Genomic DNA, 26,845 nt, shown 5'->3' on the forward strand with positions numbered 1-26,845 from the left:
TGGCTGAAGCAGGAAGCTCGGAGTTCATATCTTTCACTGCAAGCACAAAGCAGAGACAGAATCGGAAATGGCCCTACAAATGCTCAAAACCTGACTCCAGTGACACACCTCCTTCAACAAGGCCACACCTAAGCCTCTCAAGTAAAACCACCCCAAGGGTCCACATGCCTGTGACTATGGGGGACTTTCATCATTCAGACCAGCACTGGAGGGGGCTTTAATGTGGGCTCGTGTTTTCAGGAGTTTTCAGTCCACCGTGATGGGAGAGGCCTGTCAGGAAAGCTCAGTCTCTGGTGGCAGGAGCTGAGGCAGGGACTGCTCACTGGGTGAGTGGCGGGAACCAGGGCTGGTCTAACCTTCAAAGGCCTGCTCCTACACACCTCCTTCCACCAGACAGGCCCACCTCCCGGAGTCCACAGCCTCGCAAAAGAGTGTTTAAAACATGAGCCCTGATGTGGGATGATGGATTGCCCTGTGACTCCGGGAGTGTTAATAAAGTTAACCTTGAATAACGGGTGGAACCAGGGACTAGCTGACCTAAATTAGCCATAGAGAAGCCTGGAATATGGATAGAGAAGAAACACAGGAAAGAGTAGGGAGGGAGATTGCATGCTGTCTTCCACCTGAGAAGTGTAGAGAGAAGGTCAGCTGGCCACTCCTCTGATGCTTCTTTGATCTATCAGGTTTTCACCCCAATATCTGACTCCCAAGTCTATGCTGATAATAGAAATATAGTAACAATTAAAATTTGACAGTTAAGCAGAACAGGACAATCTGCACCCACTTACGGCATGTACTTGGGTGGACAGCTCTCATGGCTCCCCCAAGGAAGCCACTGACAGTGGCCATTTTGTAAATCTTTAAGTTTTTGACAGAGGGATGAAGGGAGGTAAACATTATGTCCCCCAAAAATTCAGGTCTACCCCAAACCAGAAAATGTGACCTTATTTGGAAATAATGCTTTGGAAATATCCATCATTGAGCACGAAAGACGTCACAGCAAGCTCCAGCCCAGTGGATCGTATTTGTTTAAGAAGTTAGGCATGGTGACTCATGCCTGAGACCCCAGCATTTGGGAGGCAGAGACCGGGAGAAATGATGTAAGTTTCAAACCAGCCTGGACCACATAGTGAGACTTGGTCTTAAAAACACAGAAAGAGAGTGGGGGATGGGGAAGGGAGGTGAAAAGGAGACAGAAACTGCAAAACAAGGCACGGGGAGGACCGCTGGCCGCCAGGGCGAAGATGCCAGAAGGACCTTCCACAAGTCTGCAGGGGAGCCTGGCTCTGGATGGACTTGGTTTGGACTCCTGCATCTGCTGCTCTGAGAGAACGCATTCTCTCCACTGTTTCGAGCAACCCACTTTGTTTGGATTTGCTCTGACAACGCTGGGGAAATTAACACAGATGGAAAAACACTGCACAGCCTCAGGGAACTCTCTGGATGGAAACACACCTTGGTTATTCTGAATTTCACACTGTCTGGCTTGGTGCTAGTGAGGTCTTCAGAGAGTTCTGGGTAACACTTAGAAAGAAAAAGCAAGAATTCCATGGGTGTCATGTTCTCTTTGTGCGCTAGGAAACTACAAAGATGGAAATGGGGATTTAAAAATCAAAGAAAGGAGTGAAGAGTGTTTTAAATTTAAACACTGAGGAAATCCCCATCGCTTTTCTAATTAGAACAGCTATTGGCAGTCTTCTCCATCTGGCTTGGGGGTTCTGAGATACAAGCTCTGATTGACTGCTGACATTGTCTTATCACCCTCTGACAATAATTTAAGTGAATAAACTTGACACCAGAGACGATATAAATAGCCTTGTGCTGCTTCCAGCACAATGAGCTCCCTTCCAGAGAGAGAGCTGGGAGACAAGCCATGCAGAGGGGAAATGGCAGCTGAGTGGCTCTATCTAAAACAGCAAACTACGATTATCACCCGAAAATATCTGTGGGGACCGTGAGGTGGTTTAGCAGATAAAGGCTCCTACTGCACACACCTGATGGCCAAGTTTGCGTTCCCAGGACCCACGTGGTGGGCGGAGAGAGCCAACCCTGACCTCTGACCAGCAGGTATGAGCTGAGGTAACCAGCTCCTTCTTCTCAGTCCTTCTCTCGGGCGTGTTGGTCACAGCCACGCAGAAGTAACTAGCACACCACGTGCACCAACCTACCGTCATGAAAACTCTGGTTCCCAGCATATTAACACATCCACTGCTTTACTCAGATGCCTGCTGTGGGCAATCCCCTGCTCCACAGCTGGCCACCATCACAATCGGCTTAGCAGTCACCATAGCCACTGTCCTGACTGCAGTCATTGCTAGAACCCCTGCAGTATGGCTTCCATTCAGGCCAAGCATCTCTCTATCATGAGCACCTTTGCAATGGTTGATGCTTGGAGCGCTGTGTGCTCCTAGAATATTCTCTCTGGCTCCACAGCCCCCTGTACTCAAACCGGGTGACTCTCTACCTCTGACTATTCCTTCTTAGATTTCTCTACACACTGTTCTCTTGCCGCATCCTTATTATCCTCGGGGTTTGGCCCTCCTTGGGTCTTCCCTGAGGTGTCATCCCCTACCACGGCTACTATTACCTATTCTCTGCCGATTTACACGCCCATATCCCTAAGCCAGTTCAAATCCTTAATTTTTGATTTGTTTTGTTTCTGTGTTTTCTTTAGAGATGGGATCTCACCAGATAGTCCAGGCTGGCCCCAAACTCTGACCCCTTACCTCACTCTCCCAAGTGCTAGGATTAAAGGCATGTACCACCATGCCTGGCTTGCCGCCAAAGTTCTCTGATTCTCTAGCGTACTCATCAATCGCTATTACTAGTGCTTATTTAATGAAGTCACCTCCCAACCAAATTATTAGCCTTATTAAGGTCTCAGAAAGAAATGAACGCAATGCATTATCCCAGTTTTATCAGAAGCATAGTACCCAAAGCACAAGGGGATCCAAGGAGTAACTGAATGAATAAGTACTGACAATCATGATCTCCACAGAAGTCACAGAAAGACACAGTACACTCTACAGCCATGCAGGAATGCAGGAAAGGGGCAACACATCTTCATTCCCTTCCATGCCCAAAGGTTGACATCTTCATGCATAGCGAACAATAATACAACCAATGAGTCCACATGAAAAGAACTGATGTACCACAATAGGGGTTCAACTTCTTTTCTCTGTAGTAAGCTTGAACGACTCATTATTTTTCACATTTTATGAAGACGACACACAGTAAATCAGTATGTGGGAGAACACACATCCCCAGCCAAGAGAATGAGAAAAGAAATCCAAGAATCATCCTCAAACATGCTATACATGTGTACACACACTCATATTCATGTTATTTCAGAAATATGTAGTACACTTAAACAAAAGAAAAATTCCAATGGACTACATAATGGTATAATCCTACACTCAGGATGCCATCTGGGCCCAGGGAGAGATGATGCCCATTGTGAGAGATGACACCACTAGGCAGCCTCCATCATCTGTGAACACAAAGACCAATGCCAGGGGAAGGAAACTCTAGAAAGGATTATTTATATACTGTGGCTGTGATAGGCTAGATCCAAGTTACATCATTCTGATCCAACCATTTTAACATAAGGAAACAGCACTTTTAGAGGTGAGTAAACCCATACAGCTAATAAGTAAGAAAAGTGTAGTTCTTTGCATTCCTGAGTGCTATATCTCACAGTGGAAGGAGGAAAAAGTTAGAAAGCATCAGTAGAAGCATGAGACGTTAGAAAATGAAGACAGATGGCAAAGAAGTAAGTATAGGTTAGTTTTGTTGCTGCTCTGCAGACTAGAAGTAAGAAGAGAACAGGTTAGGCCAGGTGCCTCTTGTCATGGGAACCTTCTAACAGTATTTACACTTTAAAATTACATATATATGCTACTTAGAAATGATGCAAGAACACACTGGAGAAGACCAAGGATGTGACATACTGGGAGAGAGTTTGCCTGAGTTCCTGGCTCAAACCTCAGCACCATGGAGGAAAGCAAACATTGAAAGAGTGTGAAACAGGAGGCTACAGCCAAAATAGAATTCTGATCCATTTAGGAATATAAACCCACAATGACACACCCAGAAACTCTGAATGCTATTAGTTTGGGTGGTAGAATTGTAAATTTTGCTAAATGCTTCTTTTCTTTCAAATCTTGGTATTGTTATTAATCAAGAAATAGCCTCTGTTTCACAAAATAGTGTATGTACTTACCTTGGCTGATTTCTCAATATTTAAGTCTCCATCCAGCACAAAGAGAATTGTCATGTTGTATCCAGTCTGGTTTCCATGCCCATGAGGCCACCAGGGCTCCACAGCAATCTCCTTTTAAGAAATAAGTCATTCTAAGTAATGTGGCATAGTTTTACAAAAACATTACAACTCAATAGGTTATATGAAATGCAAACTGTCCTAAACCAGCATAAATGTCCATGCTTACCTTCTGCCAAAGCCCAGTCACAGAATAGCTATCTTAAAATTTTATATATTTATTTGTTTGCTTTTCTTGGGTCTCCTGTAGCCCAAAGTTGGCTTCAAATTCTGTGTAGCAGAACTTGGCCATGAACTTCTGATCCGCCTGGCTCCACCTCCAGAATCCTAGTATTATAGTTTATGTGGTGCTGTGGATCGAACTCAGGACTTCAAGCATACTCGGGAAGGACTCCACTGACTGAGCTATGTTCCCAGTCCCTCCACTTCCAGAAAAACCAGCATGCTGGGAACATAATACAGAATCCATACCAGAGTACCATGGTGTTCAAGAAAGTGCTGTTCCCTGCTCTACCGCTCCAAAGTGTGTTTATTCTATAGTCTCAACACTTAGAATTAGACAAGGAAGTTGACTCTTCTACACCCAGAACCGGACCTCTTATGGAGTCTTGCTTTCTTCTAAGTTGTTACTCTGCTATGTTTTTGCCTGTTCACAATCATAAGCCAGATTAATAGAAAAAAATGAAAGCTAAAACCTACCTCATCTAACCATAAACAAACCTTGAGTCCAGGTTTAGAGTTGTTCAAAGCAAATGAAAATGAATGGAAAAGAGCCACCACACTGAAACTGGAAATGTAGAATCTAATATGGGCTAGGATATTGCAAATGATATGGAAAAATATTAAAGATGTAACTGACTTCTTAGAAGAAAAATTGGCAAACTAATCACATATTATTTTCCACTATATTAATTTTACATGTGAGAAATCACTCAGTTAACATACAGAATATGGAGAAGTTAAAAATAAAGGCAAAAATGCCATGTGTGGTGATATATACCTGCCCCCCTGGACTCTCATCACTCAAGAGAACCAGAGGCCAGAGGATCACTGCAAGTTGGTGAGAAGCCTAAGCTACATACAGGGTTTTAGCCTAAGCTACCATGCAAGACCGTATGCCAAGCAAACCAACAAGAAGAGAAGCCAGCCTGGGATGCTTAGTGAGTTCCAGTTTGTGTCACAGTGTGTAATCTTGTCTCAAAAAACAAAACAAAATACAATTCTAGAGCTGGGCCGTGGTGGCACACACCTTTAATCCCAGCACTGTGGAGGCAGAGGCAGGCAGATCTCTGTGAGTTCAAGGCCAGCCTGGTCTACAGAGCGAGTTCTAGGACAGCCAAGGCTGTCTTGCCCTGTCTTGAAAAACAAAACAAAATGAAAATTCTAAATAAATGGAACCCCTAAAAATGGAAGAGTGGTAAGAAAATGATTAAAAAGCATAAGGAGAAACTAGATGCCCTCTCCCACTCTGCCATTTCTTCCCCTGAACAGCAAGTACATTCATCCATCATTTCCCCGGAAGTGACATCACTCACCTTGTTAATTTTCACAAGGAGTTTAACAGTCCTTTGCCTCTGTCGAAGTTCAATGTTGTATGTTTGCCATGTTTGCAGTTGGGGGATGGCTACGGTCACCTGACCACCAACCGGCTTTGAGCTGACCACGTCAAAAGAAGCCTCGATTTCAACAGTCCACTCCTGAGAAGTGTTATCTACAGCAAAAGAAGAAAAGACCAGGCACTAAGCATCATCTCAGCACACCGCAGGACTTGATGAAAATAAGACAGGAGCAGTTGCTGTGCAGTGAGTCCTCCCACAGAGGAAGCCAAGAGGAACCGCTCTTTCAATATGCAGAATGGAGTCCTTTGTTCTAAACAACCAGAGCCATGCATTTACAGACTTGTGGCAGCTCAGGGGAAAATCAAGCAACTGGAGTTCACAAAATCGTAAATAAACAGTAATTGTTGGGATGTAAACAGGATAGTGTATGATCCTGTCTAGTCATCATATAATTGTTAGGATGCTAGCAGGATAGCGTATGATCCCAGAATCCTGTACAGCACCGTCCGTCCCAGCCCTACTAAGTCTGGTGTCCTCTCCTCATTCTCACACCATAGACAAGAAATGAACTCTAAAGGCAACAGGTGGGTAGGCAAGGCTGTCCTACAGTATCTACTAGGTTCTCCTTGGCCGATAACCTCCATCCTCATTGTGTCCCTGCAGAAGGAATTGTAGTTGCTTTTGGTTCTGTGACCTCAACCAGGAAGGCAATCCAGAGGACAGCAAAGATTGTGGTTCTAAACAATGACTCAGGGTTTTCCCAGGGTCAGCTCATGCACTCATATAGATTCTTAAAAGGAAAGAGCAAAGAAAAAAGAAGGGACAGAAAGGAAGGAAGGAAGGAAGGAAGGAAGGAAGGAAGGAAGGAAGGAAGGAAGGAAGGAAGGAAAGAGGGAGGGAGGGAGGGAGGACTGACCTTGTGTCTGGCCTGGATAGGAATCCATAATAATACCAAACAGGCATACTGTAAGAGCTAGTTAGTAATAAGCCTGAGCTGTTGGCTGAGCCTTTACATTTAATATAAGCCTCAGTGTGGTTATTTGGGACAGGGCAGTCAGGATAGGAAATGTCCATTTTCAGACATACCCCGATTCAAAGGGTCAAAAAGTCATTAAGACTTCTCTAAAACATGTGGAACATATTTGACTGAAACTCTCTAAAGAAAACTGAGGGTATGACTAAGTGCTTGCCTGGTACATGTGAAATCCTGGATTTCATCTCCACTGGTGAATTTCTTCACCCTCGGGGATTTGCTTCCTGAGTGCTGGGATTAAAGGCAGTAGTAGCCCATGACTTTAATCCCAACATTTAGGAGGCAGAGGCTGTTGGATATCTGTAAGTTTGAGGCTAGGATGGTCTACAGATCAACTTCTAAGACAGCCAGGGCTACACAGAGAAACGCTGCCTCAAAAACAAAACAAAACAAAACCCACAATAACAACAAGAGAGATATTCCCCAAAGAATTCCAGCTTTTATATTATAATAAAGTCCACTTCTTTATCTGGATGTGGCTAACAAAAAATAAAAAAGAGGGATAGGATAGCTGGCTCAGCAGGTAAAGGCAACTCACACAGTCTGATGATCTAAGTTCTAGCCCCAGGTTCCATACAAGGTAGAAGGAGAGAACTCACACAGTCTGATGATCTAAGTTCTAGCCCCAGGTCCCATACAAGGTAGAAGGAGAGAACTCACACAGTCTGATGATCTAAGTTCTAGCCCCAGGTCCCATACAAGGTAGGAGAGAACTGATCCCATAGCTGGTTCCTCTGACCCACACATGCACACAATAAAATGTATTTTTTTAAAAGAAAGAAAAGGCTTTATTCAACTGCTTAGAAGAAAACAGTGTTAAAAAGAGATGAAGAGCTGGGCAGTGGAGGTGCACACCTTTAATCCCAGCACTCGGGAGGCAGAGGCAGGTGGATCTCAAGTGAGTTTGAGGCCAGCCTGGTCTACAGAGTGAGTTCCAGGACAGTCAGGACTGTTACACAGAGAAACCCTGTCTGGAAAGAGAGAAAGAGAGATGGAGAGGGAAGTGTGGGTGTGCACATGTGTAATCCCAGCACTTGGGCAGTAGAGGCAGGATTCCTGGAGTTCAAGGTCATCTGCAACATAGTGACTAAAGGAGCCTTCTGAGCTACATGACCCCTGTGTCAAAAAACATATAGACCATAAAGGAAAAGGACACACACACACACACACACACACACACACACACAGACATGCAGAGAGAGAGAGAGAGAGAGAGAGAGAGAGAGAGTGAGAGAGAGAGAGAGAGACTGAGAGAGAAGTTGGTGGTTGAGGTCATTAAGCCTGCCACTACGTTCCTGGAGGATGTGCTTTCAAATCATATCCCGTGGGGCTGAAGAGATGGCTCAGTAGTTAAGAGTGATTGCTGCTCTTCTGGAGGACCAGAGTTATATTCCCAGCACCCATGTCAAATTGTAACTAACTGTAACTCAGGCTCCAGGAGATTCTACGCCCTCTCCTGGCCTCCTGGGGGCACCTGCATTCACATGCACACACACACACACACACACACACACACACACACACACACACACACACTACTTTAAAACAATATCCTAGGCCTTGTTTTAGTTTGTGCCCACTCTAATAAAGTCTCAGGCATCAATCTCTTCATCCGCAATAAGAGAAGAGTCAAGAGAAGCTGACTTTTCCAGAACTCTCACAAAGGTGGAATGAGATGTCTGGTTGGAGAACAAAAGGAAAGAACCATGGGACGTTGGAGGTCTCCTAGCCACTCTGACAGGCTTTGGAGACCCTCCCTATCTGTGATCTTCCCTCATAGTGGCCAAAGTCAGCAGACAGGGAGAGGACCTGGGCTTCCTGACTCGAGGCTCTCACGGCTCCCCCCCCCCAGCCCTGTCGGGGCAGTGCCTAGCAAACACTAAGCACATGAATTTGTATATAACGGTGAGAGACAGCAGAAGAACTTCCCGTCTTTCAGAGTGCAAGTCCAAATATCAGATGCATTCAATGTGAAACTGTAGACAGGTAAGCCCACCAGAAACCACCCCACGCACTCTCTTAAAGATGCAAGTTAAGTCTTTATTGCCAGTCGGTGTCTGCACAGAGACCTTGCCCAAACCATGCAGCCCTGAGCCTTACAGGCCTTTGTCACACTTCAGTTAGCAAGAAGCAAAACTAGAGAAGCCAAAAAACCAGGTCAGTCCATGGAGACATGGACTCAGTCTTTGGTGGTCAGGTCTTTGTTCCCATGTTGGCAGAACTGGGACCTATATGCTGGGCTTTAAGGTCAGAATTCTGCCTCTAACATGGTGTCAGCTGTGCTAAGGTCAGGGGGGCTGTTAAAAAACAGAGCATTTGGGACAAAGTAGGACAATGAGTATGTAACATCTCCTGAGGGCTGGAGAGATGACTTGGCAGTTAGAGCCTGGCTGCGCTTCCAGAGGACCCGGATTTGTTCCCTAGCATCCACTTAGTAACTAACAAACAACCAGCCCTAACTCCAGTTCCAGGGCATCCAGCACCCTGAAGTCCTCAGACACCTGGCACGCAATACAGTTCACATACATATATGCAAGCTTAACACCCACACAGGTAAAATAAAAACTAAATAAATTGGTTTTAAAAATGTTACCCTGAGCCGAGCGGTGGTGGTGCACGCCTTTAATCCCAGCACTCGGGAGGCAGAGGCAGGCGAATCTCTGTGAGTTCAAGGCCAGCCTGGTCTACAGAGCGAGTTCCAGGACAGCCTCCAAAACAATACAGAGAAACCCTGTCTTGAAAAACAAAAAACAAAAATAAAAACAAAAAATGTTACCCTGAATAAAAGACGGTCTTGGAAGGAAGACCACTGAAACCCATGGAGAATAAGTTTGATCCAACACTGTGATGTCACGGTGCTGTGCATGGTCCCTCCACTCCTCAATATGCAAGCTTTGTACCCAAGCTCCTTGAGAAGGGCGGGTCAACAGTCATGTGAGCATCTTGGGGAAACAATTGAAAGACTTTTCCTGAATAAGTACTGCCTGAAACTCCAGCCTGGTCCACCTGGTGAGTGATGACTCACTCAGATGGAGCTGTGGTGATGACTCAGCAGGCAAAGTGCTTGCCACCCAGGACCTGAGTTTGAACGCCCTGAATTCTGGGAAAGCTGGGTGTTTTAGCACACATCTGTAACCTCCGGTAAGACTGGAGATGGGGGACTCCTCCCTCCTCCGAAGCTCGTGGCTAGGTATCCTGGCACACGTGACAGACAAGAGAGCGTTTGAAACAGAATGGGAGGCAGTGAGGGACACCCAGGGCTATCTTCTGACTTCCAAGTCTGTGCTCCGGGGAGAGAGGAGGAAGACCAGGCAGTGTCCAGGGCTTAAGGACGAACAAGGAAACAGAAGCTGAGAGACCTGGGCTGGTCTGCAGCCAGGGATCACTGCTAGGGTTAGGAGGACGGTCCTATCTCATTGGTAGAAAAAGCTGTTCAAAGGCAGCTGCTGCCTTGATTGACTTTCTCCTGCCGAGTCCCTCGCTGTCACCCTCCCACGTTCTGCCCTCCTGAGCCTTTATTAGAAAATGAGAGGCTGGAGGGGCAGGGTGACGCCACTCTACAGACTCTCGATCACGGAATGTGTAAACGCCCCCCTGCCGACACCACCCCGCAGCACAGGCACCACATCGAGGAATGTGGGAATTTAAGCACAGCACGTTTCCCCAGACGTGCATGAGAATTACCGGACAGATTCGAGCAGCTGTTTTTCAGGAAGCTGCCCACTCAACTGGCCAGAAAGGCGGGCTCGTGGCTGATTAACCCAGCCCTGCCCCCTGCTTCACCAATCGGCAGAGCTCCTTGCCCATTTAGAGGAAACCTTGAACTGAAACTGAACTGAACTGAAAGCAAAACCCCAAAGGCAAAATCCACCCAAAATAAGGACAAGCCAGTGAGAATATGATGCACCTGGTGACCAGGAAGCTATCAAGAAGAGAGACTCACTATACAGCAGACGGCTTGTGCTGCCTACTATGAATGGAGCTATTTTAAAGGAGGACAATGGCATTTTAGGGGGGAAGTAATTCAGAAATGAACAAGAAAGACAATCCAAAGGAAGAGATAAAGCCTGCCACTCAGACACTCCGCAGGACTGGCACGGTTTTTTTTTTTTTTTTTTTGCCATGTTTTTATATTATATTTCCCAAATGAAGCTGTAGTAAAGAGCACTTCATAGGGGCCATCACAGGCTCGCTGGTCTAGCTCAGAGGACAACGCATTCCTCCACCTCATAGGTCATCTAGAATGAAGGGGGAGGGGAAGCGAGGCAGCATCTACACATGTGCAGGACAAGAGCAGAGAGCCTGTGAGGTGGTGGGCGTGTCTTCAGCACAAGACAGAGACCAGCAGCCCTGCTCAGCTCAGTAAGTCCAAAAGCAGGCTGCAGAGACGGCCTGGTGGGTAAGCGCACCGGCTGTGTAAACACGAGGACCGACACAAAAAGCCGAGTGTGACCATGCACACACCTGTAACCCCGTTGCTGGGGGCAAGGTAGAGACAGGAGGATGGCTGGGGCTTGCTGGCTACGGAACAGCTCCAGTTTCGAGGACAGACCATACCTCAAGGGAATTAGTAGAGACTGATAGACCTCTGGCCTCTGCAGGCACACACACACATCCACGTCCCATATACACACTCACACAAAAGACGTTTAGAAACACATAGGCGCACACCATGAATAGAAAATCGAGGACAAATAAAGTGTGAAGGCAAGGAAGCTGGCAGCGAAAAGCAGCTCTAACTGCGAGCTAGCGAGCGAGCGAGCGAGCTAGTGCTTCGATCCTAGCATGGGGTTGGAGTCCTGGTGGGGAAGGGTGTCTAGGGCAGGAGGAGAGATCAAGTCTGAGGCAGCCTGGGCTACAGAGCGAGCTCAAGCAAACCAACCCATCTTCCTTCCCTCCCTCCCTCCCTTCCTTTCCTGTCTTTTCCCCACCCCCAAAAAGTATTCTAACAGGTATGTACCCACAGACCTGGTTGACACTGTAAATGTCATGACAAACCATTTGTATCTATTTCACACTAGGTACTACTGTATCTATTTATAAATTGGATATGCTGTATTATTTTAAGAAGTCCCTGAAAAAATATACCGATATTCCAAATTAGGAACACAATTTTCGTAACGAGGAGAAGACTAAAAAAGATGAAGAAATCACAGTTCTTGGCTTACCATATATTGGCAAAAATGTGAGGTAATCCAGATGACTGATGTTGTAGGCTTCGATTCTAACGTCTTTCCAGATTCCTTGAGAGGGAAAGGAAGGGCCCCAGTCCCAGCTGAAGGAGCACTGCTCCTGTAATTTCAAGAGAGGTACTTTCTGGTTATGAAAATGTCATGACATATCCTAAATGAAGAAATTAGAATAAAAGGAAAGGTCTGTCTTTAAAACGTTAGACACACATTCATGGGTCAGTTTACTAGTGATGCCACAGCAAACACACACAGGCTGGGTGGGGAGGGCGCCTCCCCTTCCATCCTCTCCTTCCATCCTCCCCTTCTATCCTCTCCTTCCATCCCTCCCAACTCCTTCTGCAGTCCCAATCTCCTTACTCTAGACACCCACTTAACTTAATTATCTTGACAAGGATGACTCCAAACACAGTTACAGTTACATCCTGAAATACTTAAGTAGAGGGGGTGTTCCAACTGCAACATTTAGTAAGTGTGGAGCATACAGTTCATCCACTAACTAACTGTGTGTGTGTGTGAGAGAGAGAGAGAAAGAGAGAGAGAGACAGAGACAGAGACAGAGAGACAGAGAGACTCCCTTCTGGTGCTGGTGCCCTCCTGTGAGCTGTGAGCACCTCCCTTGCGCATGTGCTAGATATAGAGAACCACTTTCTTGTGAATAGAATATAGCAGAGGTGATGTCATCTCCAAAATTAGATTATAGGCCGGCCCTTCTGTTTTGGACCTGGTCCCATACTCTCTTGGGGCCAAGAGGGAAGCCAGCTGCTGTGTCCGGGAGCAGCACGGTGGGAGGCTGCACAAGAGATCTGGGAACAAGATCTGAAACCTCCTGGCGGCCATGGAGAGCTCAGAACTCTTGTCAGCTGCAGACAGGCACAAGGTGATGGCTTGATTAAAAGCCTCTGCGCTTAGGTGCCCAGCCAAGCTGTACTTAGGTTCCCAGCTGACAGCACAAGAGAAGTTTAGGCTGAGAAATGCTGGGTTAGTTTTCAACAGATTATTATTATTTGCTATACTGATTATTACTATAATAACCAAACTATCAACCTAAGTGCCACAGTAAATTTATCAAGAAGAATATAAAATCTAATTATATATTATTTTGCGTTCATCCTCCAAAAGCCTATTGAATCGGAGCAACAGTTTTTCATTTTGCTTTTTGCTTTGCAAGTGTCACTTTGGAGACCAGGTTTTCGCTAATCCTGTGCTCCTCCTGGATGGGCCTGAAAGTCCTGGGCTACAAGCAGTGACCACCACCCCCAGCAAACTGTTTCCCTTCTCTGCCTCTCCCCCCTTCTGTCCCATTCACTTCTTTCCCCCAATAAAAAGACCATCCACCCAGGCTCTGTCACACTCCAAAATACTGCTGAGCCTAACTGAAATGGGTAAACTAAACTCAAAGACTTATAAAGGGACCAGACCCTCACTCAGCCCCCTGCTTTAACAGCCATGACAGGCTACAGGAAAGATACATAGGCCTCTGACACAAGGAAACTCCAGATCCTCTGGCCTCACAGAGCCTCAGGCCAAAACTGAACAGACTCCCCCTTCCCCCAGCCTCCTAGATGCTTGGTTCCAGGGAACTGTTTGGCCACAAAAGAAACTCCAGGGGGGGATCTGAAAACTACTGGTATCTATGAACAACAGGCCACCTGCTAGTAACAAGACAATGCCACAGAAACCAAAGAATGTTCCCTCTCAGCACTGACCAGTGAGAATAATTGGTACACAGGTATTTCGTGCCAAAATATGACTTTGAGAAATTCTCCTAATTGTTCCCAAATGTCAACCAATCAGAAAGCAACCCGTACCTACTGATGTAATCCTGTAACTTTTGTCTTTAAAACCTAGAAGTAGACAGGGAACTTCACCCCCTCTGGAGGCTGCTGGGTCAGCTTGCTAGACAGGGTCCCTGTCATGGTTGGATGAACAATCAATACACTTAAAACCTTGCTTTTACAGTTTGGTAGGTCTGTCTTCCTGGTGGTTTCTGGGGATCTTTGCAACTTGGGCACAACACTAACCACTGCATTCAATAAAACAATTCGAAGAATGAACAGCCTCACTGAAAGATAAAGATATTATAAACAGGTTTAAGAAAAAACAAACAAACTAGCCTTAGCCCCTAACTCATTAAGTACAAACTCAGCAGTCCTTGTTTGGGAATACCAGGCACAAAGACAATCTCTTCAGACTTCAGACTCTGACCTGGGTGGCTACCTGTCAGAGAGATATAATCTTATCTGCCTGCCAGGCTACCTGACTGAGAGCCATGACACTAAAAAATTCCAATTATGACATTACAAAGGTTCAGATTCAAATCGCAGGAGATGATTCTGGAAAGATAACTTCTGAAGGGAGTTGGGGGGGAAGGAGAGGATAATGGAAACCTATCGATAAGAAAGCAGAAGGGAAAAGACCACCTGGGGCAGAGGGGAACCTACCAGGAACAGGCCAGGCATCCCAGGAGAGTAGGGGGAGGGAAAGCCACTTCTGCACGAATTGCCATGATAAAACTATTACTTTGTGTGCTAATCTAAAAACTTAACTTAAAAATGGAAATAAATAAAAAATATATAATCCTGACAAGCAGAAATTTTTCTTTTTTTTTAAAGAGAAGACAAATTCTCACAATAATAAAATCTATGACACTTTGAGCTCAACTTTGGAAAATAAGGCCTAAAAACCTGAGCTTGGGGAACCAAGGTGTCTGTACACGGAGGGTCTGGCCAAATGGCTCTCATTAGTTTCATTTCCTTCACTCTGTGTTTATGCCAGAGAAAGAGAAAGGTGTTTCTACTACAGAAAAAAAACTAAGTGTAGTTCCATCAAGGAAGCTTCTCTTTGCAACAGACAGAGACCATTCCAGAAAACTGTGTGTGTGTGTGTGTGTGTGTGTGTGTGTGTGTGTGTGTGTGTATGTATGAACTTAAATTCTGAAACATGCTTCAGGAAGAAAACCTAGAAGATGAAGATTAACCCCAAAAATTCAGAAGATCTTTTTATTTTCAAATCTTCAAGTGTGGCTGTGTGATTAGGAGAGTGAGAATTTTGGAGATGCCCCTGGAAGGAATTAAGTAAGTGCTCACAAACTAGCTGAGCCCAGGCATTTGAAAGAGCATTATTACCTTTCGGATAAAGTTGACGTGGCATTCACCCTTCTGCTCCTTGGGGGGGCAGGCCGGGGGCACCGGGTAGCGAGTGTGAGCCTTGCTCTGAAGCTTAGCATAGTGCACGGCCGACTGGAACCGCAGCTGTAAGGAGTTCCTGTCTCTGACCACTTTGGTGATGTCAAAACTCTGAAGTAAAGACAAGGCACAATCAAATCGGATCCCTGTGGAAGAACTAGTCCTGAGTATAAAAACTTAGATAAAGGCAGACTACATGAAGGATGCACACGATAAGCCAGTCTGGAACTCCCTCATCCACAGGAAGCATGCCTCTGAGACAGAATTTAGTGCCCACCCTTAGTTATAGCTCCACTCTCAGGTCCGAGCATAGGCTTCTAGGCTTCTATTTTTACTGACAGAATTATGGTCCCAGAGAAATATGCAGAGCAGAGAGTATCTTTAGCCCCGAAATGTCTGCACATGGCCTTGAGCTGCCATTCCTAGACACTGTATGACAACCTGACTCTCTCTCTCTGGAATGCACAGTGTGTGTTTCTAACTCATAAGTTATTTTGTTTTCCAAAGCACACCCTTGAAACAGAAGGAAAATAAGGATACAATTTCCGAAAAGAAAAAAAAACCCTCCTTTTTAATGGTCATTTTCCATGAAACGCTGGACCACCAGGCCACAGAAAAGTGAATAGTAAAGTGAAGCTGTAATTTACTTCTTCGAGCCCGGCAGAACCACCATGGGATTTGCATTGCCTTATCATCCTAAAACAGGGCACCTAAGAAACTCAGTAATTTGGCCTTATACTTGAGTCATGGTCAACTATGTAACTAGCCTTCCCTATTCATACCAGGGACACAAAGTCACACTCATCCCCTTTAATCTGGAATCATCATGTACTTACATAGCCAGTGAACATGTTGTCTGTCTTCCCAATAATGACATTATTGAACAGGATTTCTGCAACTGTATCAACTCCTTCAAAAATCAGCTTAGCTTTCTGCCATTCTCTAAGAAAGATCAAAAGATTTTAAGAACATGATGTATGAAACATTAATTTATTTAAGTCTCTTTGTAATCAGTTAAGAACTAACAAAGTGGGGCTGGAGAGATGGCTCAGAGGTTAAGAGCACTGACTGTTCTTCCAGGGGTCCTGAGTTCAATTCCCAGCAACCACATGATGGCTCACAACCATCTACAATTCAATCTGGTACCCTCTTCTGGCATGTAGGCAGAACACTGTATATGCAATAAATAAATAAATAAATCTTTAAAAAAAAAAGAACTAACAAAGTAAATATTTTACAGGAAAATATACACCTTCAACTGGTGGCTTCCACCAAATTTCAGGAGTGTGGGTTGCATATATCTATAACTTCTTGAGTAATCCAACTCAATTTTCCCTATGATGTGTCAAACCATTGTAATAAAATCAAGAGGAAATTATAATTTCCAAGTGAGTTGATTCTCCCAACTACTTCAGAGTCCTTTTTTTGGTGGGGGGGGAGGGTTGTTTCTGGACAGAGTTTCTCTGTGTAACAATAGCCCCAGCTGCCCTGGAAGTAGTTCTGTATCCCAGGCTGACCTCAAACTCATTGAAATCTGTCTGCCTCTGCCTCCTGAGTACTGGGATTAAAGGCATGAGCCACCACCACCTGGCTACTTCAGAGTTCTTAGGTAACACAAAAAAAAATATCTGTCGCTGGGCGTTGGTGGCGCACGCCTTTAATCCCAGCACTCGGGAGGCAGAGGCAGGCGGATCTCTGTGAGTTCGAGACCAGCCTGGACTACCAAGCGAGTTCCAGGACAGCCTCCAAAGGCACAGAGAAACCCTGCCTTGAAAAACCAAAAAAAAAAAAATTGTGTCAAAGACATTGCATTTGTTGACTCGATCCAAGAGAACACACTAACCAGCACCTTGTATTTGTGAGTGAGAATTTTGTGTTCTTTACTCTGCACAGCCTTACAAGGCACAACCTGGGAATTTGAAGAGTATGTAGTCTGGATGGCATTCAAGCCTGTCACATGGGAATCAAACAGAAAGTTTTCCATCTATTGGACAAGGGCTATCAGAGGCTTATTGTATAAGGAAATTTTCAAGAAGAAAATAAGAACTCAGCTGGGTGGTGGTTGCACACTCCTGTAATCCCAGGACTTGGGAGGCAAAGGCAGGTGGATCTCTGTGAGTTTAAGGCCAGCCTGGTCTACAGAGTGAGTTCCAGGACAGCCAAGGGCTACACAGAAAAACCCTGTCTTGAAAGAGAGAGAGAGAGAGACAGACAGAGACAGAGAGACAGAGAGAGAGAGAGAGAGACAGAGAGAGAGAGAGAAAGAAGGAATTCAGAGAAGTTAAACAACGTGGCATATCCAAGCACTGAAATAGTATTCAGCAATAAAAAGGAATTTGATAATGATAAATGTTATAACACTGATGAAGCAATTATCATCTTATGCAAAAAAAATCCCTCTTCTCTGAAGTGCTAGGTCAGATAAGTCTGCAGAGAGGAAAAGCGAGCTATTAGCTGTCTAGGCTGGGACAGGGACAATGGATGGGAATGGGACATGACAACTTTTGGGTAATGGACTGAGGCTGTCTTAATTAGGGTTTCTAGTGCTGTGGTAAAAGAGCATGACCAAAAGGAACTTGAGGGAGAAAGGGGTGGTCTCAGCTTACGGCTCTCAGGTCACACTCATCACTGAGGGACACCAAGGCAAGAGAGGAAGCAGAAGCCATGGAGGGGGCTGCTCACTGGCTTGCTCCCCATGGCTTGCTCCGCCTGCTTCCTTATGCAACTCACAGTCACCTGTTTAAGGGCTTACTACCCACAGTGCGCTGAGTCCCCCCACATTAACTATTAATTAAGAAGGTGCTCCCACAGGTTTGCCTTCAGGCCAATGTTATGGAGGGATTTTCTCAATTGTGGTTCCCTCTTAGGTAACTCTAGCTTATGTCACGTAGGGAAAAAAAAAAGACAGCAATGATGGCTGCACAACTCTGAATACACAAAACACTGTTGAATTGTACTTTAAGTAAATTTCACGTTATACAGATCAGAGCTCAATAAAACTCTTCATAAAAATTAGTGGAAATGCCTAGGTCGATCACCTTGCAAAGTCCTAAGAGCATCAGCTACTTTCATGATAAATACTTTTTATTTAGACACACCACTTGGGCTGGGAAGCTGAGAAGGAGAGATTGGACAAATCGTGGGTCAGAGGCAGCACAGGCCATGTCACAGCCACTGGCAGTTTTCACGGGCACACAGAGAAATAGGGGACTGATTGACTTAGCAAAGGAACAGGCTTTCTGCTCCTGAGTTTTCGAAAAGCACTTGGAGAAGAAAATGCAACGTTTCCTCACATGATCAGAGACTGAAAGCAAGACACTGGATTCCACAGCTTCTGGGCAAAGTGGGAAACTGGAAAATAGAAGGGGCTATACGAAGAGAAATGTCAGGAAAACGTTAACGCACTTAGAAATGGTGGACGAACATAAGGCAGAAAAGCTTAAGGAGGCAGAACCCCATCCCTAAGCACGAACTTGGAAGAGGTGCCTCATTGTTACATGAAGAAGAGCAACGAGGCCGCCGGGATGTAAAGCTAGCTTCATTGTAAAGCTAGTTTCAATAGGGGACGGCAGCTGCTGGATTTGGAATGTGTTATGTTCAAAGAGAAATGGAACTTTCTTTTTTTTTAAAAACAGAGTCTCAGGGAGCCCAGAGGAACCTGGAAGTAACTATGCAATAGGAGACAGGATTCTTGTGAGAAATATTTTAAACGTTACCTGGAAACAAGAGCATGGAACACACAATAATTCCATCTGGCTTGTTTTTCAGCTATGGGTATTGAACCCAGGGCTTATGCTCGGTAGACAAGCTCTCTACCCCTGTCTGTGGTTTTAGATTTTAAAGAGATAATAAGTAATAATCAGAAATGCCATATACAAAATAATTTTTAGAAATTAGTAATCATGGTGGCTTATATACTTGCTTACATTCTGCTTCACCTAAAATATTTTCTGAAAATAACAAAACATAACTGAAAATAATAACTGTACTTTTCTTCATGGCCCCAGGATGTAGTTAGTACAAGGGCAAGGTCATAGTATCAATGGTTGTTTAGCACTAAAAATAAAAGTGATGTATCTCTGATCTTACTGACAATACTCTAGGGCTAGGGACATAAAGTAATGCATGAGGTTCTGGGTTCAGAGCCAACTACCATCCCTACACACACACACACACACACACACACACACACACACACACACAGACATACACACATGCATACATACACACACACATAACACATGCACGCACACACACATGCACACAGACACAAATACACACACACACACACACAGAAACACACACACACAGAAACACTTCACAAAAATACTGCCAATCAATACATTCTCCTAGTTACTAGGGAGGTAGAGAGGAGGAAATGTATTTAAAGAACTAACAAGATTTAGAGGACTCAAGTATACCACTGGAGAAATTATTCCCTAAGACACACTGATGATCAGTGACACCATCCTGATGTAGAAAACAAAACATAATTGCATAGTCACTTCAATGACACAAAGACTTAATCTGATTTAACTCTGAGATACAACCTAAGCAGACAAAGATAAAAAAAAAACTCAGGCAATTATATAATATGTATATATAGATTATGTGATATAGAATATACACACCTGACATTAAAGGGGAGTTTGAATTCCGTGCTGTAAGTCCAGTTTTCTAAGGAAACCCATCTGTAGTTGAGGTCATTAAATCTGTAGTAAGGATCCTGTTGGTACAAGGAAAATGCTAAGGTACATCACTAAATGCTAAAAATGAATGTGTAAAAGAGGCAACAAACAAAACTACTGATTACCTAAAAATGAACGAACTCTTGGCCTACGTGTGTAACCCAGATCATCATCACTAAGAATGTGGGCTATAGATCAGAGGCTGCAGGTCTAGCTGACATGTACATGCCCTGAGTGTGGAGCCCAGCACCGTAAAACACCAAAAACGTGGGGGAGATTTTCCAGCAATATATCTGAAATGAAAGAGCTCTGGGATACATACAGATAATACATTAATTTATCAGAGAACATATCTGGAGATAGATACTGATTGTGTGTGTGTGTGTGTGTGTGTGTGTGTGTGTGTGTGTGTGTGTGTGTGTTGGTGTGGGCAGCACATGTGTTCATGCATGCACCACAACATATATGTGGCGGTCAGAAGACACCGTGCGAGAGTCAGTTCTCTAATTCTCTACTTCCAAGTACTGAACTCGGCCATCAGGCTTGGCAGCAAGCACCTTCACCCACTGAACCATCTCAATGGCCCTGCTCCCTCTTTTATTTTTGGTTGTGAGCCTAGCCTTTAACGGCTGAGCCATCTCTCCAGCCCCTGCTCCCTCTTTTAAAACCAAACACAGCGCCTCCACAGTACTGACAGCAAAAGATAACCTGAAGCAATGGACACACAACCTTCTCCCATGGCCCAGTTCTTCCGTCATTGTTGCCGCTACCCCAGATGGCCTCCAGGGGGAGCCCGTCTCCTCTACTGTCCAAAGTTCAGCAAAGCTTCCTTACTGTCCTTAAGCATTTCTAGATAACTTTTCACCATGCTTTCCTAAGTGAGCACTGAAAGGGCCTGGGTGTAGTACACTCACTGCCCAACTCACAAGATTCAGCTATCCTGTAGTCTCCACGTTTGCAGTCAGCCAATGAGGAACATGGCTGATAACTAAATGTTGTGGATGGCTTGTTGCAAAGGCATGGAGACCTCCCTTTGATTCCCCAGCACCCCATGAAAGCTGAATGGAGGGCTGGAGAGACAGCCCAGCAGTTAAGAGCACTCGTTGCTTTCCCAGAGGGCCAGGATTCGATTTCCAGCCTTCCAACGGCGGCTCCCAACCATCTCCTTTTTCAAGAGATTCAATGTCCTCTTCTGAACTTTGTGGGCACTGGGCGCACATGTGGTAGGTACAGAGGCATGCATATAGACAAACCACTCATACACATAAAATCTAATCATTTTTTAAAGGACAATGAGTCAAGCTTTACAGGCCTCTGCAAGGGCTATTGATAACAGATAGAATAGTCATAGCCAGCCCAACTACAATTAAAGAAAAACTATTTATAGAAATCTATTACCTAACCAGGCAATGGTAGCACACGCCTTTAATCCCAGAACTTGGGAGGCAGAGGCAGTCGGATCTTTGTGAGTTTGAGGTCAACCTGGTCTACAAGAACTAGTTCCAGGACAGCCAGGACTGTTAAACAGAAAACTCTGATCTACAGAATGAGTTCCAGGACAGCCAGGAACAGCTAATGAAATCCTGTCTCGAAAAACAAAAACAAAAAACAAAAAATACAGAGCACACACACAATGTGTGTACGCACATGCATGAATGCGAGTATGTGTACGCATAGGATGAGCGGGAGTGTTAACAGACCACACACCACATGGCCAGATGCTTTCGTGCTCAGTTCACTAACCCACTTCCATTGTGTTCCTCGGAGAACCTTCTCCATTCTTAATAAGCTATTTCTAACTTAAAAGACATGGCATTTTCTTTCGCTCTCCCCGGTAGCTGCCAAGATTTCCACCTAACCTATACCATTTTTCTACTAAACTCTAACACAATTTGTCTTAAGCTTCAATTCGTAGTAAGCTCCAGATAGTAGTAAGCGATAGAGGAACATCCTGTATCCACACACAGGAACACATGTAAACACATACACATTCATACACCACACACACAAAGAAAGCCTTAGTGAGCTCAAGCCACACCCATGCTTCGTGTATAATGCATGGCTGCTCCCTGCTGCATAGCGGAGGTGAGTAGACAGGACAGAGACCAAATGGTCCCCAAAGCCTGGTAGCCTCAGAACTCTTACAGACACACCTGCCGCCACCTGCCCTAGGAGAGTGGCCACTCACACGCTCACAGCTTTGGTTCCATCTGAGCATCCTTCCTGGGCCTCCCTAGGCCTTTCTTTCCTGTCTGTTTCCCAGCTTTCCTTTCTCAGAAGGGCTGTTCCTCAGGAAGCAGGACCAATAGGTGTGAACAGTGACGAGCAGTGGGGGAAGTTCACCCAGTGAACACAACCACGGCCACAGAGAAGGAAGTGCGGGAGGCCTCCACCAGTCAAGGAACCTGGGCTGCTGGAATCTGTCAGCTAGACACAAATTTAGTCATATCTAGGAAGACAGAACCTTAAGTGAGAAAATACCCCCATCAGACTGTAGGTAATTCTGTGGGGAACTGCCTTGGCTAGTGATTGATTGGGCCCAGTCCACTGTGGGCCAGGCCATGCCTAGGAAAGTGGCCTTGCTTGTCTAAGAAATCAGACTGAGCAAGCCATGAAGAGCAAGCCAGGAAGGGGCACTCTCCAATGCACCTGCTTCGGTTCCTGTCCTAGCTTGACTCATTGGATTGTAAGCTCGGACGTGTGTGCTGACTGGTTTTATGTCAACCTGACACAAGCTAGAGTCATCAGAGAGGAGGGAAGCTCAGTCAGTCATTCACACTTTTAGTCATGCCAGGTATGATCTACATAATGAGTTCCAAGATGGCCAGAGGTACATGCTGAGACCCTGTCTCAGAAAACAAAAAGCAAGGAACCTCAACTGAGAAAAATGTCTCCATACTCCATAACATCAAGTTGTAGGCAACCCTGAAGAGCATTTTAATAATTAGTGATTAATGGGGGAGGGCCCGGCCCATTGTGTGTAGGGGACACCCCTGGGTCATTGGTCCTGAGTTCCACAAGAAAGCAGGCTGATTGAGCCACAAGGAACAAGCAAGCCAGTAAGCAGTATCCCTCCAGGAGGACCTAGGCCCTGCCCCAGATGATATGACAGACTCTGGAGATCCCCCATGGAGGGACTCACTCTCCTGGGGAGCAGAGTAGGGATTGGGTGGGAGGTTGGAGGGTTGGTGAGAGGCAGGGGAGGAGGGGAGGGTGAGGGAGCTGGGATTGACATGCAAATCAAGCTGTTTCTAATTTAATTTTAAAAAAGATTAAAAAAAAAGAAGATTGAAAAATTGGGGGGGGAACAACACCCCTCCATGGCCTCCTCAGCTCCGGCCTCCAGGTTCCTGCCCTGTTTGCATTCCTGTCCTGACTTCCATTGGTGATGATCTGTAATGTGGAAGTATAATCAAAAACTAAACCTTTTCTTCCCAAGTTTCTTTGGTCACGGTGTTTCAGCACAGCAATAGAAACCCTAGGACAGGCTGGGTGTTGTTTCTCAAGGGCAGTGACTCTGGAGAAGAAAATCCCAGCGTCATCCAAGTTCCATTGAAATGAGATCTGAAGGACCATGCTTGACTGGCAGTGGCCATCTGGGCAGCTGTCCCCGGTCCCCACCCATAAAGTAGCACCATAACGTCCCCAGGGCAGTGCCCTAAGATCAAGATTCCTATCTGTGACACATTGCTCCTAAATAAGTGGTTTGATAAGCTGCTGAGGAGAAGAGATTAGTGGTAAGAGATTTAGTGCCAGCAAACAGATTTTTATTTTAGGTTCTGCTTAATGGTGAGGCTCTGTTAGATGGTGTGTTTAAATCCCAGCTAACCTGCCTCCTGTTTGCTCCTCCCGAATACAGGACTGAGCCTCTCCAGTGAATAAGCACAAAATAAATACTTAAGGACACAGGCTGGAAGAGACCTTAATTATCAGCTTGTCCAAGTGTCTCTACTCAGCCCTATTTATATCCGCACCATGGACTTAAACCAAGATAGTTAAAAATACCAGGAAAAAATACCAGGGAACTTTGAGGGCAGCTCAGCCAAGCACCTCAACTTGCTGAACCCCAGGACGAGCTGGCCATCTGGCTAGCAGGGCTTGGATCTCCTTCCTTTCTCTCAGCTACTTGTAGAAAGCTGTACGAGGTAAACTCAAGAAGGCAATTGTGCAAGACGGGTTTTCCCTACCCAACAGAATTTACAGGCTAATTTCTCCCATTGTATGATTCCAACTTCTCTCTTTTTTTTTCATTTTACTGGTGGGGGGGCACAAGGACAATCTCCATGGCACACTGAAGATAACTTGGAATTGGTTCTTTCCTTCCACTGAATGGGGCTCAGGAACTGAAGTCAGGTCATCAGTCTTGACAGAAAACACATTTTTCCTCTGAGCCATCTCACCAGCCATAGTCCAACCTTTCTTTGTTTTTTAAACTAGTCTATGAGCCCAGTTGGAGCGATGGCAGAAGTTAGCTACAAATTCAATGAGACACTAGCAGATAGACACAGAGCTAGGATGTAGTCCTCTGAGGGGTTGGTGTCCAGATTTTGTATAGACACTCCCGTGCCTAAACCAATTACTAAAACAAGTAAAAGTTGTTCCCTGGTGCTCTGAGTGGGCGTGTCACCAGTCTGTCTTCACGTGGTGGTCGTGGGGTCTACTCTCTGACTCTCTGATCCATCAACACTCTGGAAGCACTCTGTTCCAGCCTCTTCTTGAAACCCAAGGGTTACTAAGCACACATGGCAGAGATCAGCTGAATTTCCAGAAACAAAACACCAAGCTGTACAGACCTGGTCATGACATGGCCTGGCACTGACTGTGCAGCTTCCAAAACTGCATACCAGCTGGCAGAGAGAAATGGGAAGATAGGAAAGGTCCAGGCTCTGAAGGGGTCAGGACAGAATACCCCAACCTCAGAGAACACACCTCCCAGCATCCTTTCCCTTCACTGCTAATGACTGGGATACCAGTAGCCAAGATCACTTTCCAATGCAGGGGAATCTTAACCTTCTGACAAAATAATGTAATCTACAAAGTTCACATTCAAGAACTGTTTAATCAAATTATAAATAAATAAATAAAAGTTGCACAAAAATGTCTCATAATGTCTTCAGTAAATTTTCAGTTCTGTGTTAGAATATACGCATAGTTATTTTTGTGGCACATGTAGCCCATGAACCACAGCCTGTACATATCTAGATATATGGCAAAAATTATGGGAGGCTAGAGGTCCCCCCCAAAGAACACAGACTATTGCCATTGCCCTACTGTAACCAGATGATAAGACCCTGTATTTTAAGATGTTTCAAACTTCGGCTGTAGAATATTGGGAAGTGAATCTGGAACTTACCTGAACATATCCCCCTAGCTGGCTAGCTTTTACAGTGCAGGAAGGTGCTGTTCAGGCTGCCGGGGGAGAACCTACGCCAATGGTCTTACGCAGCAGCAGAACCTGAGTGTTATAGCATCAGCCGACCAGATAAAATATGTCCACTGGCACATTAGGACTGTGACAGTTATGAAGGTAACCAGCCACTTTCTGACTGGGTTCTGAGGCCTGCCCCACAGGAATAAATGCCTGCCTAGTACTAAAACCCTGGTCAAAAGCTCGTGGCTAGAGATGCCATACATACTTAGATTTCTTTAACTCTCAACTTTGGTCATAGAAGCTTCTATTTGCAGATGACAGGAGTTAATGTTGAGACCTCCAACTGATATAGTGCTGAGAACAAGTGACCAGTGCGTGTTCAGCCTCAAACAGGACATCAACATCAATCCCTGTCTTGGATACATCTTTACTGGTGTATAAGACACCACACAGAAGGCAGCTTCTGAAAGGAAATGTTTAATTTGGGGCTAATAGTTCCCTTAGACTCTGTGACCACCATGGTGGGGAACATAGCAGCAAGCAGGTGGGCAGACACATCACTGGAGCAGTAGCTGAGGGCTTCCATATTGATCCAGAAGCATGAGGCAAAGAGTGAGAGACACTGAGAATACAGTGGACTCTTGAAACTTTGAAACTAGCCCCATTGGGCATACCTCATCCAACAAGGCCATGCCTCCTAATCTTCCCCAAACAGTTCTACCAAGTGGGGACCAACTATTGAAACATACCAGTGTTGGGGGAAGTCCTGTGCATTTGTCAATAAAGTACTGTTGAGCCTATAGGAAACCTAGATAGGAGGGACTAGGAGTCCAGGAGAACTCTGGGAAGGGGAAACACGGGAGAGTCGAGATGTAACCGCCATTGGTGTAGGAAGCCTGGAACTATTCTCCGGTAAGAGACATACTTAGATTAACAATTATGGGGTAATTACTTAAGTCAGAGCTAGCCAGTTAGAAACAAGCAAGGCCAACAGCTTCATAATTAATATAGCCTCCTGTGTGTTTATTTGGGACTGATGCGGATCTCGAAACAGGCTGGCGCGGCAGAGCCCAGGCGACTGGCAGGGGATAAACCAAAGCGGCTAGCAAAAGAAAAAGATTCTCTTAACATACCAGCCCATGGGGATGATTCTGAATCAAACCGCCACAATCTCCTCCTCCAAGAATCAAGGAACATTTCAGAAGAAGGAATGGAAACAATGTAAGAGGGAAAGAGACCAGCCCAGCGTTGGTGGCGCCCGACTCTAATTCTAGCACTCGGGAGGCAGAGGCAGGCGGATCTCTTTGAGTTCGAGGCCAGCCTGATCTACAGAGCAAGTTCCAGGACAGCCTCCAAAACAATACAGAGAAACCCTGCCTCAAAAAACCAAAAAGAAAAAAAGAAAGTAAAAATTCTAGCATGGATTACAGAGTACAAAAGGCCCCAGGACTAGCTGAGGAGCTAGTGGTAGTTATAGCTTTGGGAGAAAGAGTCATTTTTCTCTTGGGGTCTGGGTACAGTGGACGCCTCACACTTAC

General features: G+C 45.3%; 1 protein-coding gene across 4 annotated transcripts in view; it reads right to left on the reverse strand.

The window, feature by feature from the left end:
- Manba (mannosidase beta) overlaps positions 1-26,845 on the reverse strand; it is a 72,981-nt gene that overhangs the window by 35,990 nt on the left and 10,146 nt on the right. For 2 of the 4 annotated variants that reach the window (XM_040751752.1, XM_040751750.1), the window contains exons 2-7: positions 19,880-19,974; positions 16,085-16,190; positions 15,189-15,359; positions 12,040-12,163; positions 5,815-5,990; positions 4,223-4,333 (exon numbers count right to left, since the gene is read on the reverse strand). In XM_040751752.1, the coding sequence (XP_040607686.1) occupies positions 4,223-4,333; positions 5,815-5,990; positions 12,040-12,163; positions 15,189-15,359; positions 16,085-16,190; positions 19,880-19,974 (783 nt within the window). Of the gene's footprint in view, positions 1-4,222; positions 4,334-5,814; positions 5,991-12,039; positions 12,164-15,188; positions 15,360-16,084; positions 16,191-19,879; positions 19,975-20,061; positions 20,181-26,845 lie in introns of those variants that run through there. The other 2 variants (XM_040751753.1, XM_040751751.1) reach the window with 2 other exon arrangements.

This window comes from Mesocricetus auratus, unplaced genomic scaffold, assembly GCF_017639785.1.
Source record: "Mesocricetus auratus isolate SY011 unplaced genomic scaffold, BCM_Maur_2.0 Super-Scaffold_100009, whole genome shotgun sequence".
NCBI classification, from domain to species: Eukaryota; Metazoa; Chordata; class Mammalia; order Rodentia; family Cricetidae; genus Mesocricetus; species Mesocricetus auratus.